This window comes from Pomacea canaliculata, linkage group LG11, assembly GCF_003073045.1.
Source record: "Pomacea canaliculata isolate SZHN2017 linkage group LG11, ASM307304v1, whole genome shotgun sequence".
NCBI classification, from domain to species: Eukaryota; Metazoa; Mollusca; class Gastropoda; order Architaenioglossa; family Ampullariidae; genus Pomacea; species Pomacea canaliculata.
The window spans coordinates 5,878,670-5,892,858 of record NC_037600.1 but is presented as its reverse complement, the minus strand read 5'-3'; the positions used below and the strand labels follow the sequence as shown (position 1 = coordinate 5,892,858).

At 35.6% G+C, this 14,189-nt stretch overlaps 1 protein-coding gene across 2 annotated transcripts; it reads left to right on the top strand.

Moving 5' to 3' along the window:
- The first annotated feature begins 551 nt into the window (after positions 1-551).
- Positions 552-12,977, top strand: LOC112575048. Of its 2 annotated transcripts, none has more exons than XM_025256572.1 (13): positions 552-705; positions 2,121-2,231; positions 2,986-3,126; positions 5,312-5,512; positions 6,704-6,838; positions 7,253-7,453; positions 7,650-7,761; positions 7,997-8,081; positions 8,644-9,174; positions 9,936-10,084; positions 10,967-11,368; positions 11,838-12,181; positions 12,321-12,977. In XM_025256572.1, exons 2-13 carry the CDS (start codon positions 2,126-2,128, stop codon positions 12,671-12,673), a joined length of 2,760 nt encoding a protein of 919 aa, XP_025112357.1. In that variant the 5' UTR covers positions 552-705; positions 2,121-2,125; the 3' UTR covers positions 12,674-12,977. The 2 variants fall into 2 exon arrangements, with proteins under 2 accessions (XP_025112357.1, XP_025112356.1); XM_025256571.1 differs by having other exon boundaries at positions 8,644-9,294.
- Positions 12,978-14,189: the final 1,212 nt, after the last annotated feature.

The window sequence follows — 14,189 nt, the reverse complement described above, 5'->3', positions numbered from 1 at the left end:
CCTCCTGAACAGTATTCATTTAAATTCCTTAATAGGTTTCAATAATCACTTTTTAAAAATGTAGGACACATTTTTATAATTATGATAATAATTGTTATAAGTATTTTGATTTAAGTATACACATATTAAAATAAAAAAATACAAAATAAACTGCCAAGTTAAAAATGATTTATGATTAAACAATGAAGATACCTGAAATTGAAACGCAATCCTTAGAGTTCAAGAAAGATGTGTACATGGGATTTATAAAAAATCTTCGAGATGTATTTTAGTAAATAAGTATGTAAAAGAAAGGAAGTCAGGAAGAGAGAGCAAACGAGAAAGCGTGTGTGTGTGTGCGCCTGTGTGCCTATATATAAAGGAACTGTATGAAGGTGTACAAACAACAGTTCAAGCAACAGCGTCTGCAAGGTGTGTGTGGTCGGTCTGTCAAACTCCTGGTGTAAAACTACCTGGAAAATACACGAATTCTACCTCCTTTTCGTATAGACGCCAATAATATATTCCAGTCACCCATGAAGGGAAGGTATTTATAGAGCCGTTGATATTAGTCACGTACAATGTCGAGTCAACAAGAGATTGAGTGTCCCGCTAGCAGCTACGTCACGTAGAGTTGTTGTTGTTGATGTTTGTCACAAATGTTTCGCTGGTCATCACCTTGAAGTTATTTGATGTGAAGCTGCCAGCAGCATCGTTTAAAGACAGGTAAAGTCTTCTTAAGCTTTCTATTGGCAAGAGGACCTGTGATCCACAGAGACACGGGTCACCCACAGACCTTGACATATTTAACTGTAAGTCTCTGTGTGTGTTTTGCGGGCTCAGAACCTAGTAAATGCTAAATATAGCTTTACGTAAAACCACGGAACTGTTGACTTATGTTCATATAAGTCTACAACTATGCATTACAACATAAAGCATTAGATATGCTTTTATTAAATTTTCTAATAGTCACATCTCTCTACAGCAAACGCTTTGTTCACACTTCAGGGCAGTGAGCTACCTTTATCATAGTTTTATTTAATACAGTTAGATGGTTGTTGTGGTCTAAGAAATACAGGTCTTCTTCAACAGCTGTAAGACTTGTATTAATGCGTAAGAGATGAACATGAGTAGAAATACAAGATAATAAACATTTTAAGACTTGCTATAGGAAACTGTCAAAGTGACTCATGGACAGTTAGCCAAGATAAGCCGTAGATATAGATCAAGGTGAAGTGGCTGCCCTGGAGGTTGAGATAAGAACTACACACAGCTACACACATCCGACATTATAAACACGTATTCTTTTACTCACCAATAACCCTTAAGTCTAACACATAGCTGTTGTTGGGATTCATATTTCTTAGTCAAGCCAAGAATTTTAGTACTAGCTTTGTCCTTTCTTTTTTCATTGCATTCTTTGTCTTCAGCTTATCATTCGACTACTAAGTAACAATATGTTGGCAAAACAGTAGGCTCTTAATACAGTGGAGAATGAATTTTTTCTTTCCGTTGGATGATCTTGTTTCTCACACACACACACACACACGCACACAAACACACGCTACATTACTCAAAACGAATAATGCAAACATAAATACATACAAAGTTACCCAAAACATTTAGCAAAAATGACTACAAGGTTTCTTTCAAAGAAGTAGCTGCGACTCATTTCCGAGGCATTGCTTTGAAGTTTCTGACAAGAGAGCATAGGAAAATCAGACGAGGTAGTCTTGTCTGTAGTTAAAAAGTTTTATCCTTAATCCAGGAAGACGTGTGGCAAAGATATTTTAATGTAAAACTAACACCAAGCAGTGTTTTTAGATGTCGTCGTCATTACTGAGACAAGAAGCTTTTTATTGTAAGGGAAAAAACTATTTTGTACCTAATGGTGACAAAAGTATTAACTGAATTAATACATTTGTTACTAGATATGGTGATTTAAGTTTTAAAGCGTTTATTAGAAGTATTTTATATGGTAAGGGATATTACTAAATGTTTACAAATTATTTTATGTTGTTTGTTAGCTTTAGTGGATTACATTAAGATGTAAGAAGTCCTGGCTTCTCATCAGATTTTGTCTTTCATTTTGGCTGAGTAGATTTGTGTTATAAGATATTTACTGTGACACACTTTTACAGACAGGATGTTTGCTGGAAGAATGGACGAAGGTTCCCATTTGCAACTCTCTTCATCTCCGATACTTTATGTCTTATGGCTGTTTCTTTGTCTGCCGACAGTCCCAGCACAAGGTAAATCACATTTCTAAATATCATTTTGGCTTAACCACGTGTCTTGAGATGATCACACGACATCTATAGTCCATACAGTCTATATTGTTTCAACTAAACCGGAATGGTTTATTACTTTACCAGACCTTTTTTCTCTTAGTATGAAGTCAGTTTATGTTTCATAAATTGAGTGTAAGATGATGTGGCTGAAATTCTAAATGAAATAATTAGAAATGTCAAGAATCTTACAACCCGGCCTCACAGCTTCAGTGCTGCTCTGTGTCTAGAGCACGACATGTAGAAAAAGGACACCAAACCTTTACTTCTACCAATTTTATTTTTTGTCTTTTGCGATACTTCTTGGCAAGAAAAAGGAATTTTTAAGTTTCAGTCTGATAAAGGTTTAGATTAGCGAACTACTGCTTTTCTAGCCAAATGTCCTAGCCCCAAAACTTAAAAGCCTTTGAAAAGAGTATTTTTATATTACACATACATTCATTGAGAAATTATCACTCATTTTCTGAAAATGTGTTAAAGATTTTATTTGTTACAAACTGTAAAAGATGTTCGGTTACTGAGTGAAACACTGGGCCGTGACACTTGATTTAAAAATTTTCCAGTTTCTCACTAAAATAAATCTGGCATGCGACATGTGCCGCTCGGCAACCTTTGATGAGCTGGTTATTTGTCTCGTCACCCCTCTCTCACATGAACTATAAGAAAACCTGTGCCTTTTTCCATAACTACATCAGTTATGTTGGTTGTATTGTTACAGACGGCAAAGTCACGTGCTCTGTGCCGCCAGTGGAAGAGTTTCATGACACAGTACTGACATGTCACTTCCCCGAGGACCTGAGTGTTTCCAATAAAGACTTTACGGTAAACCACTACAGAAGCAATGACAATCCCAATCCAGGTGAAAATACATTATAATTCTAACAACTTTAATTTCTTTCTTTGTTTAATTTTCTTTTCCTTGCCAGTAAATAATGTGCTTGAGCTATGGGCTAGTATGGAGCCTGTGCAGGGTGTGCTGCACCCTGGGTGACAGGCAAATACCACACACACGTACTCACACCCACATGGCCTAGTTATATATGACAGATTTATCACTACTATTTCCACCTAGCACATTGGTAAGTGCTTTCAATCGCTCTCTTCTCTCTTTCTCATTTTACAGAAGAAACCACAAATAAAACCGCACAGACTATGTATTTGTTGCTAAAAATAAAACAAAAACGGTTTTCCGCAAAGGCTCATTACGAATCTACGACCAGATGTGTCAAAAAAGTACTTATTAAAGGGAAACCTTTTAGAGAATTTGTTCTCAGTCACATCGATTGCATACTAATGTAGACAAGATATCTGCATCAAATTTCTCTAGTCATATCTTTCTGTTTGGTCTAGAACTCAAGCTATTACAGTTTCTAGTATACACACCACCCTAATCACAGTGCCCCCTTCGGATCCCAAGTGTTACACCTGACAGGTGGACAGGCGGTACGAGGGAGACGCTAACAATACAAAGTCATAAAGTAAATCCTGGTGTCAAGGTGCTGACTACACACATTCCAATAGCCAGCACCACTCACTCCGTGTCCTGTCTCACAGTGTTTGTTGAAAACTAGATTGTATGTGGCCTTTATGTCTTAATACGCATTATCTAAACAACCAATTTCAAATATTCCATCAATAGACCATAAAAACAAGCGATCCATTCATGGTACACGGACGTTTCGGAGCGGGGCACTTCATTTCGGCATTTCACACGGACCTTTAGCCGAAGTCAAGTGTGTGACACCCCTTAGCTCACACATTTCTCTCGCCATTGTATCAATGTATCAGTGAACTCTCTCTCACTATCCCTCCTCATGTGAACCGTTAGCTCACACATTTCTCTCGCCATTGTATCAATGTTTTTTCTCAAAGCTGTTGCGCATAATCTGTGACAATCAAAGTGAACTGTCTGTGAAGTCTGTATGTAAAATTTGTTTGAAATAAAGAATTATTGTGTAATATAGTAGTTACTTTCATTCTTTGAGAAGTAAGTAAGCTCTCTCTCTGTCTCTGACATAATGCGGCGAAACGCCGGTCGGCAAAACGTCCGCACACGTCCATTCATTATGTATGGAAACAGATTCACGCTTTGATAATAAAATGTGATAAAAATAAACAAACATTACAACTTGATAAATAAAGCGTAATATACCAACAAATATAATTCATTAAGAAAGTGAAATATTCACGACCATAAGTCACAACAGTAAGTACAAAAGTATAGGTCGTCAAATTTTAATCCCCGTAGGTGTGTAGGTCAGTGTTCTGTTCCCTGAACTCAGCTGCAATCTTTCCTCTGAATAAGTGCGGAACTTTTTCCGATTTAAGATAGAAGGAAAAGTGTTTAGGCAGGCAAGGGGTTCCATCCATCCTAGGGATCCGTTCCGACTATTCCCTTCCCCATCAACCAACGCCGCCTCTCCTCCACCTCTCCTCTGCCCCCTTCTTTCCCAATGGTTAGCTGGGCGGCAGGCTTTCCTGTAACATGCATTTAGAACCTCGCTTGTGAAGTAAACCTAGAAGCAGAGAAAAAGTGTCCTGCAAATTCATTTTATGAAAATAATATTTTCTCTAATTTTTTTTTCATTACTTAAAGAGCATGCCATTTTGCGCCCCCAGCCCCTTCAGCCACCAACTGCCGCCCCCGACCCCTGTCCCTCTACCGTCTCTCCTACTTCCCCGCTTGTTAGCAGGTCACCGCACATGTCCCCTCGAGTAAAGAAGTTTTCTTGTAATACATGCACAAAGAAACTAGCCTGGTGGTCAATTTACAAGCAGAGGAAAAGTTTCCTGCTAATGTCATTGTATGGAAAATTATATTTTTTCATAATATTTTTAATCTTTAAAAATAATAAGCAAATTTTGCGCCTCCCTTCCATGACTGAGTCTTAGGTGACGGCCTAGTTTGTTTAAAGGTAGAACTGGCCTTCAGCACGTGCATTCTAATTAAATTAAATTAATTCCTTTTAAAACCAGAATTTAAACCAGGGTCACATAAAATTAGCATAACATGAAAATAGTATTTTTGCTAAATTTGTGTACAGAAGCTGTATTAGACTGTTGGTGGATCAAGGGTGTTGTTGACTGCTACACACACCCAGACTTTTTGTACAACAACATCGTCAGCCGGACACTGAGTATTACAGTTCGTCATGTGACGACTAATCACACCGGCAGCTACGCCTGTCAGATCGCCAACTACGACCCCAGGTTCTTGGAAAAGTGCGAGTTGACCGTAAAACCTGGTAAGCAGGTCTCTAATGTCTAAATTTCATGTTCAGCATGATTTGTTTCTTTAATAAGACGTTCTTTAACCATAAAGGAATTGTATTGTGTGCACATTATTTCTATTAAAGAAACTATTACAAAACTAACTTCACTGCTTGACTCTAACCTCAAGGAGTGTGATTTGTTATACATATGTTTTATTTTAGCATAGTTAGCTTATGTTTATTAAATTATATAACTTTTGATGTCTGTTTCACATTAAGAAACGACTAACCTTGTCCCTTTACTGTAGTAAAGAAAGATTAGGTAGTTAAATGGTATTCTTCTTACTTTTTTAGAGTTTATTTCTTGCTTATTATCGTTTTGCTGAGAAGGGAAGGGCAAAGTACGGCTTGTGGACATATTTAGAGCTTCCCGTTTGAAAAAAAACATCAGATGTACTTGTTTATATTTGACCTAAAATGTCGTTGAATTTCAACATTGAATAGAAGACAACAGATGCTGAAACGGTTGATGTATAAGTATGAAAAGTAAGAAATGTTTCCTCCTGCTGGATGATAAAATATATGTAACTGATACTATATATCTTTTTATTTTATGAAACATAAAAATTGTAGTGTCACTCACTACGTATCTAGTGCTGTAGCAATTGCTTCTAGCAGTCTGTTTTGAGATATGTAATGTGAACAATCAGGAAATTTAGTACACACAAGCAAGGGTACGATATATATATATAATTAAGGATAAAACATCTGTCCATTACATCACATTACATTATGTCCACGAATTGACTTTGCTGAATATCGTGATGTACGGATGCAATACACAGACCCTGACAGAACAAACGAATCAGAGAGCAAATGAGTACAGAGGATGCTCCAGTATACTACATGTTGAAAGGAAGATTAATTTTTTTAACACGCTTTATAATGAAAATAGTATTTGCAAAGCTCAGCAGAATATCTTTCTTCTTGCATCTTCTCTTTCGTTCTTTATTTTATTAAAGACTATGTAGCTGTACTACACATCTACACATCTACCAGAAGTACAAAATGCAAGCATGCTCACTATTTACGGACAAACAGGATATTCTCAACTTTAACTAAATGACATGTTTCAGCAAGTAAATAAACTAAATTTTCCAGTTTTTGAAGAATATTTTATAACACAAAATTAACAGATATTTGTTCACCATTCTCTATTATTAGCCACGGAAACCACATGTGAAGTGAGAAAAGAGAAATATGAACCACACGCGACTCTAACTTGCCACTTCACAGAAGACATTGTAAGAAGACAACTGAACTTTTCTGTGTACAAGCACACTGATCTTCACCAGAAAGGTATATAAATGTTAAACTGTGATAAAAACATGGCCTAAACAGGGTTGAAAACAGATGCTATGCATACAGTAGATTTTTTGTCGGCACAGACAAGGAGGATTTTTTAATTTTTTTAATTTTACAGGTTCTAGTATGCTTACCGTATAGTAGAGGAAAAAAGATAAGACGCCAGTCACCTTTTCCTGTGTGTTATATAAAAACCTTTTATTCTTCATGTAGACTGAGATATTTACAAAGCAGAAGGCCCTGCTTTAACCGTGTTTAGCTCTAAAGTCATCTCTCATGATCGAATTCCTTCCTTCATGTCAAACGTATGCTGTAAAGAATGGCGACACAAAAGATTTTCCAACTAAAATATTTATTTTAAGTTTAGGTGTGATTTTTTTATGTGATGTCTATATTTTTATCCTGCAGAAGTAATAAAATGTTGGTGGAAGGACGGTCAAACACGCTGTGAGGCTGCCAGTGGCTACGTGTACATCTCTACAGTATCATCTGATTTTACAATCTTGATACCAAATGTGACAACAGAAACAGCAGGAAATTATTCCTGTTCGCATTCAGATTACCGCGCTCTTCCAAAAAAACCTTGCGTTCTTGATGAACATAACTATGGTAGATATTTTTCTTTTTACCTTTTCTTTTTCTTTCGTTTTTACTTTACCTACTCCGCATCGAATTTCTTATTAAAGGCATACATAAATATACTTAAGCATACACAACCTGATGTTTACTAAGCTAGTTAAATAGCATGTTTTTTTTTTATTTTGCACATACTGACTTTTCCATAGCTTGGTTAATTCAATTTCAGAACATTCTAAAGAAGAAATTAGCAGCCATTTGATGATCATACTGATATCGTCGTTGCTGAGTGCAGCTGTTGTAATATCTGCCTTTGTCATTTTATTACTGAGATTTAGACGGTAGGTAAGAAACAAATTGTTTGCTTTTATATTTTGTTGTCAAAACATTTTTCATTAACAAGCAAAGAAGACATAAAACATTGTGTGAATTATCATGTTTGATAAATAAAGTTACAATCTTGATGGGATACTTTTTATAATAGTAGATAAACATTTTATCTTAGATAAACATTTTATAGTAGATAAAATGTCTAAAAGCAGTCGTTAAGATGATATGTTAGTTTTCATATTTCAGGAAGCTATCATCAGTCTTCTACCAGCGAAGACGACGCCAAAGACCTCAAGATGAACACAAGTCAGAGACTGAGATAATGTTGGAGGTAAGAGGCCTCCTTGATGTGAAAACAAAATAACCGACATATTAATGTGGAGGTTTAGCGAAATGGTTTGTTGTGCTAGCTTAATGCATTTTACTTATTGGCATTCTCGTTTAGAGTATGCTTAAATTGTTGAAAGACAGTAATGAATAAATGATCCGGTAGGTTCATAATGCACATAGAAAATCAGTAATACTATTGCTTTTACTTCATGTCTTTGGGTACCAGCCAGACGAACTGACAGGTAAGTGATTATGCAGCATGAAACATTTTTAGAACAGTATTTTGGCTAACTTTTGAAATGTTTTTGTGCATATGTGTCATAACGGACGTTATACAAACACAAATCACATTAGATACAACATGAAGTTATTCTAAAAAAAATGCATCAGGCCAATAATTCATCAGACCTTACACTTTTGTGTAAACGACAAAACAACATCGTTTTAATCAGGGATGGAACAAATTTTTTTTTTATCTTTTGACCACTTTTCCACTAGAAAAAAAAAGGCGCATGCAGAAAACTTAAATACATTCCAAACTTTTCTTTTCTTGTCTTTGGCAGAAACAAGAAGTGAAAACTCAGAAGTTCCAGGAATACCTGGACGAAAAAGTGAAAGAAATGTATCCAGACATACTCAGCTCCTGCTATTTTGTTCCTCCAATCTATTTCAACAAATGTCGATACAAGAAAGAGACTGTCACATCCAAATCGATTCTTCTTTATGAATCTTGTGACCCGAGTGATGTACAGTACGACCAAACCATGCAACACCTGCTGCACTGCTTACGTCACGTGGGGGAACAAAGACGAGAACCAATGTTTGTCCTGACACAGTTCCGGTATAAAGACTATTTAAACACTGTAACTAAAACCCATGCACGACATTCTGTTCGCCGTGTTAAGAAAGAAGATGAAAACCTCAAATGTTTCGACCTCTTGATCATTCACAAAATGTTCGGGTTTACAGCTGTAGTGGTGAAAACTGTCAGTGGCAGCCCAGGAAAGAAACAACGTGATCAACAAACAACTGACGAAACATTAACGGCACAATTCAAAGAAGCCATATCGCAGCTTGAAAAAGCAAGAAACATGGTAAATTACTTGATGTCAGATGAACCAAAGTGCCCCGAAGTTCGATTAGTGTTGATCTTTCCACACCTATCGTCTTCGTCCCTTGTACCTGATGTGACTTCTCAAGCTGACACAGTTCAAGTAGGTATTCATGATATGAATTCTTTTCATTGCGATATATGAATCAAGGACTGTGCGAGGTTTGAGAAATCACACAATGTTGTTGTTGGGCGGCTTGTAACAGTCTTTAATATTTAAAAATGCGACAGTTATTAGGAAGGAAACGACATTACTAAATGACATCTTATCATCAATCAGACAATAATTTATGAAAACCAGTATCAGTGTATCAGTTATCTATGCATCATAAAGCAATAACGCCTTCTATCGTAGTATTAACGTAAAACATCTTTATTATCTTTTAATTATTTAAGTTTGTTATTAAAAGAATGTCATTATAATGAGCTGAATAATAAAAGACTTAAAAGGATTTTCAGAGTGATAGTACAATGTCAGATAGTACAATGTCTAAAATGCATGCAATGAAGTAACTGAAGTCAAATGATAATACTTAAAAGCCATATAATTTCTCAGAAATAAACTTTCCAAATTTGGAAAAAAGGTAAAATGTGAATAAAAAGAAAAATCTGTTATAATGACGATTAAGATGATGATTATCAAGAAGTAGTACCATTGTATGACTGATGTTCTACTAGGCGTTTGACATTTAGGTTAAAATACTTTTTAAAGTCCTTGACTCTCTTAAAAAAATTTCTGAAAAGCTGATGTGTGCTGACGACCTGCCGGATTCTAAATCAACCTTCGATGTCCGCACTGAACAAAAGCTTGGCCGGTGGTTTGACCGACTGATGGAGAGAACTCGTGAGGATACAATGATGAGTGATGAGCTGTATATGAAAGCTATTTCAAGGTAAAATCAATTTCATTTAAATCTCTGAATTAATTTTAAGGTAAAATTATGTTTCGGTTTAATGTATTTCAAGAAATTATGGTGATACAATTAGCACTAATATTTTAAAAATAAGTAGAAGACTTTTTCTTTACTTTGGGGTATTTTACGCAGTTGATACTGCAACATGTTGAGAAAGTTGAGTAACTACTACATTTCGAAACATTTTAAAATCTATTATACAAATGTCTATATATATATATGAAACATAGTAACTATGTTATATCTAAATCTTGAATTTTAGTTATGTGTTTGATTGAAATTTGATAGGTTTTTAGATATAAGTTAATAATACATAATAATAGTAATTATTAGTCATCATTGATGTTATTGTTTATCCAAATCTTGACTGGGCTGCAAAGAAATGCAAAGTAATAAAAAAATATAAGGTTTCCAAAATCGGTTTAGTTAGTTTTCTCTAGAAGTTCAATGTCCACTAGCTTCATTGACTGATTTCCTCAGCTTCTGAAGATTTTGAAGGTTTAGCATGTCGTAAAAAAATTCTTTTTTATAATTTTATTTTACAGCACATAGATCCCCGAAACATTCAACAAAAGCATCCCAAATATCGACTATCCAAAAGTAAACAGTAAATATACGCAATATATGCACATCTAAAAAAGTATGAAAAACTTGCGTCAGCTAAACTAAACAACCTTAAGGTTCACTAAACTTCACTACTTTGATCCATGTTCCTTGGCAGTATTATGCTCCTGTTGCTGACCTGCAGTGTGACACAGTTTGTAGACGCGGAGGAAGCATTTCATGTCACTACTAAGCCGATAAATTATAGGACAAAAAATGTCACGAAGTTGAATAATGAGTTGTAATGTTTCCGTTTAGGTTTTGTGGGCCGGCGACTCAATCAAATTTGGAAAGTCAAGATGACCTCCTGCTACCCAAGACTCTGGCAGAAGGAGTTTTAATTACAGGAAAATTATATGAGCGCCATATTCTACATCCTTACATGTTCGACTTACTAGAAGAAGAAAGATTAATACTTGCTGGTCCACCAAACACCGGCAAAACACGGATGTTGATGCTGGCTGCTGAACTATGGCAGGAAAGCGATCTCCACGTTATTTCTGGCAAAAGAACACAAAACATCTTCGTAAGAAAACAACTCCCTAAACATCACATGGAATGCGATTTTAATAATAAAACAGAGGTAGAGGAAACTGTGAAGATGCTATGTGACAAGAAAGACCACAATACTCTCTGTGTTCTTGCTTGTAATGTCAGTGGGTAAGTGAATACTTGTCTCATATTACTTGATTAGAATAGTCTAGTAGATAAACATACACATTTAGTTTTCTTACACAGAAAGTGTTTGTGATTGTTAAGAGATAAACTTCTGCAGTTTTTAGTTATAATAAACCTATCTTAATGTATAAAAAAAAACTTGATCTATAGAGTTCATAATTAAGATTTATATATTGAAAAAAAACCTGTAGTGCTGCAAGTGACATAGACATAGCAATTACATAACACAGTATTTTATGCACGCTACATTAAAAGTTTCAAATACAAACACATGTAAACAGGCGTTAGTCACTTTATCTGAAACACTTAAAACTCAATCATTGATACATTAATAAAATTAATTTTACACAAACATTACAACTTTATTAGTATATACATCATACGGTTTGGAACCTTCTATATTTATGACTCCTGGCTTTTGTATTCTTAATGTATGTTTTCAACATTACAGACAACATTTCCAACAGTTCTGCACTCTTTTAAAACAAAAACATCCTGACATCTGTATGTGGGCCACTGCACGCACCATGAAGGACAAACAGGTACCAACGGGATGGAGACTAGTGACCCTCACACACGCCCTCACCTGTCCGCCTGCAGTCGTCAGAGCAGCTGTAGGAGCCGGCTACACCATACCTGGTGCTGACAACAAATCACTTGACTACCTCCCTCCTACTGATGGACCTCCGGTGAAATACATTTATCACAAGAGGGATCAAGGCAACGTGTCCCACGACTGTACACAATGTGGCGAAAATGTTGCTGAGTTTCTCAAACTTCTCATCACTCCGTGCGGTAAATGAGATCGTTGTCAGATTATTATACGAATATTATACAATGACATTAAGTAGCTGGTCGTCAGTATTAGTCAGTCCTGCAGCATCAGTGCATGTTGGTCTTTGCATTAACATTTACATTTTTTTTCATTCTTCAGGCAGCAGAGCTGGCACGTCACCGGAAGGAGTCAGCACTTCAAGATTACAAGACAAGGATGTGTTGGTTTTGTTTGAATGTTACCTGGAGCAAGGAGCGAGCTTTCTAACTGGACTACTCAATGCCGGTATCACAGTACACACTCTTACGGACAAAGAAGACATGAACGATTTTACAGAAGACAATGAATCTGCATTGGCAATGCACATCGAGCAGCTGGAGGGATACAGTATGCGAAGACAAATCGTGGTGTACGTGGAAAGCAAATCATGGAATGGAGACCGATACACAAAATGGCGGGGTATAACCAGCTGCACTTCACAGCTGATTGTCGTGTCTAAGAACTTTAGATAAATACATCTATTTCCCTTCTGCCACCTTTGTATGTCTGTTTATCTGTCAGAAAACCGTACATAATATGCAAGTTTATAAAGGAATCGCAATGTATCTTGAAGCATGATAATTGCATAAAGTTTGAGAGTACATATAAAACAGTATACTTATTTGCAACCATTAACAGCTGAGACTTACCACAGTAATAGTAGTTTTGTTATTTAATATTCTTAAAATATTATTGTAAACAAGCATTTATTTTTATTTTTAATTTTACAAAATTACCGATCGTAAACAAAAGAGTCAATAAAGGCTTTTTAACATCTTTTCTTTTCACTTTGATTTCCAACAAACATAAAACATTAGAGAGTTGTGTCTGAGTGTGTTTCTCGTGACAGCACAAAAGAAAATATCTGACTACGAATGTGTAACAGTAAGTTAGATTGTTTTAATGTTTTTCATTGTTCAATAAATTTTAAAAATCCATATCACTAAGAGTTATACATGTTTTAGCATTTATTTTTCGCAACGATTTTGGTATGAATACATATAACGAAAAACTGCACAAAGTTTACCATAATTACAAGCCTGTGCTACTATACAGCTGTGTGGGACATACGACTAATTTCTGATTGCATTTTGTAAGCAAAACTTAGCGACTTGATTGTAAAACTAACGGAAATGATTTTTTTCAAATACACAAAAATGCTGCAACATTAGTAAATGTGTCATAAACACACCGTTAATGTCTAAGGCATTGTATTTTTTTCTGTCTATTATTACCGACAAAAATTTAAATATAACAAAAGAGGAATAAGAATCAAATCCCAATCTTGTATTTGTGACTAAAGTGAAATTAAGGATGGGATTAAAGGAGGAAAACAGAGTGACACCACAAAGACAACGCATGTTATAGCTACAAAAACTCCTGGTTATATAAAAAAAGAAGAAATTATTCAGTGCTATTACTGGCAACTGGTGTTCAGGAACAATAATTACAACATTAAGGGAAAGGAACTAGAGTCCTCTCTCTGAAAGTAATGATAAGTTTGTCAGTTTAGTAAAAGCTGTTAAGCTACTGTGTATGAAAAACGAGACTGATGTATCAATACAACCACCATGTTCAACAGAAATGTTTATTCGGCTGCTTGATATTGTGACACTAGGTACACAATATTGGAATATTTCCAATACCTGTGACATCTATTTTAATGAAGATAAGGATTGATTGCGATTGCACATAAGCATTTTTACTCTGGTGATAATGTACCCCATCTAAAATATGTCGCTATGACTCGGCGGAGAAACCTTGGATACAGCTCTGGACGACCAACTACCTGAGTCGGGCAGCCGAAATAAAAAAAAAAAATTTCTACGGATCGCACATTACTTCGACCTTTCTGTTATTTTCCTTTTTATCATTCACTTGCTTAGATGAGTAGGCAATCAGCATTGTCATATTGATAATGTATACACTATGTAACTAGTCTATCTTTACGTGTAGGGAGTGCATACACTGCCACTTACACAAACACCT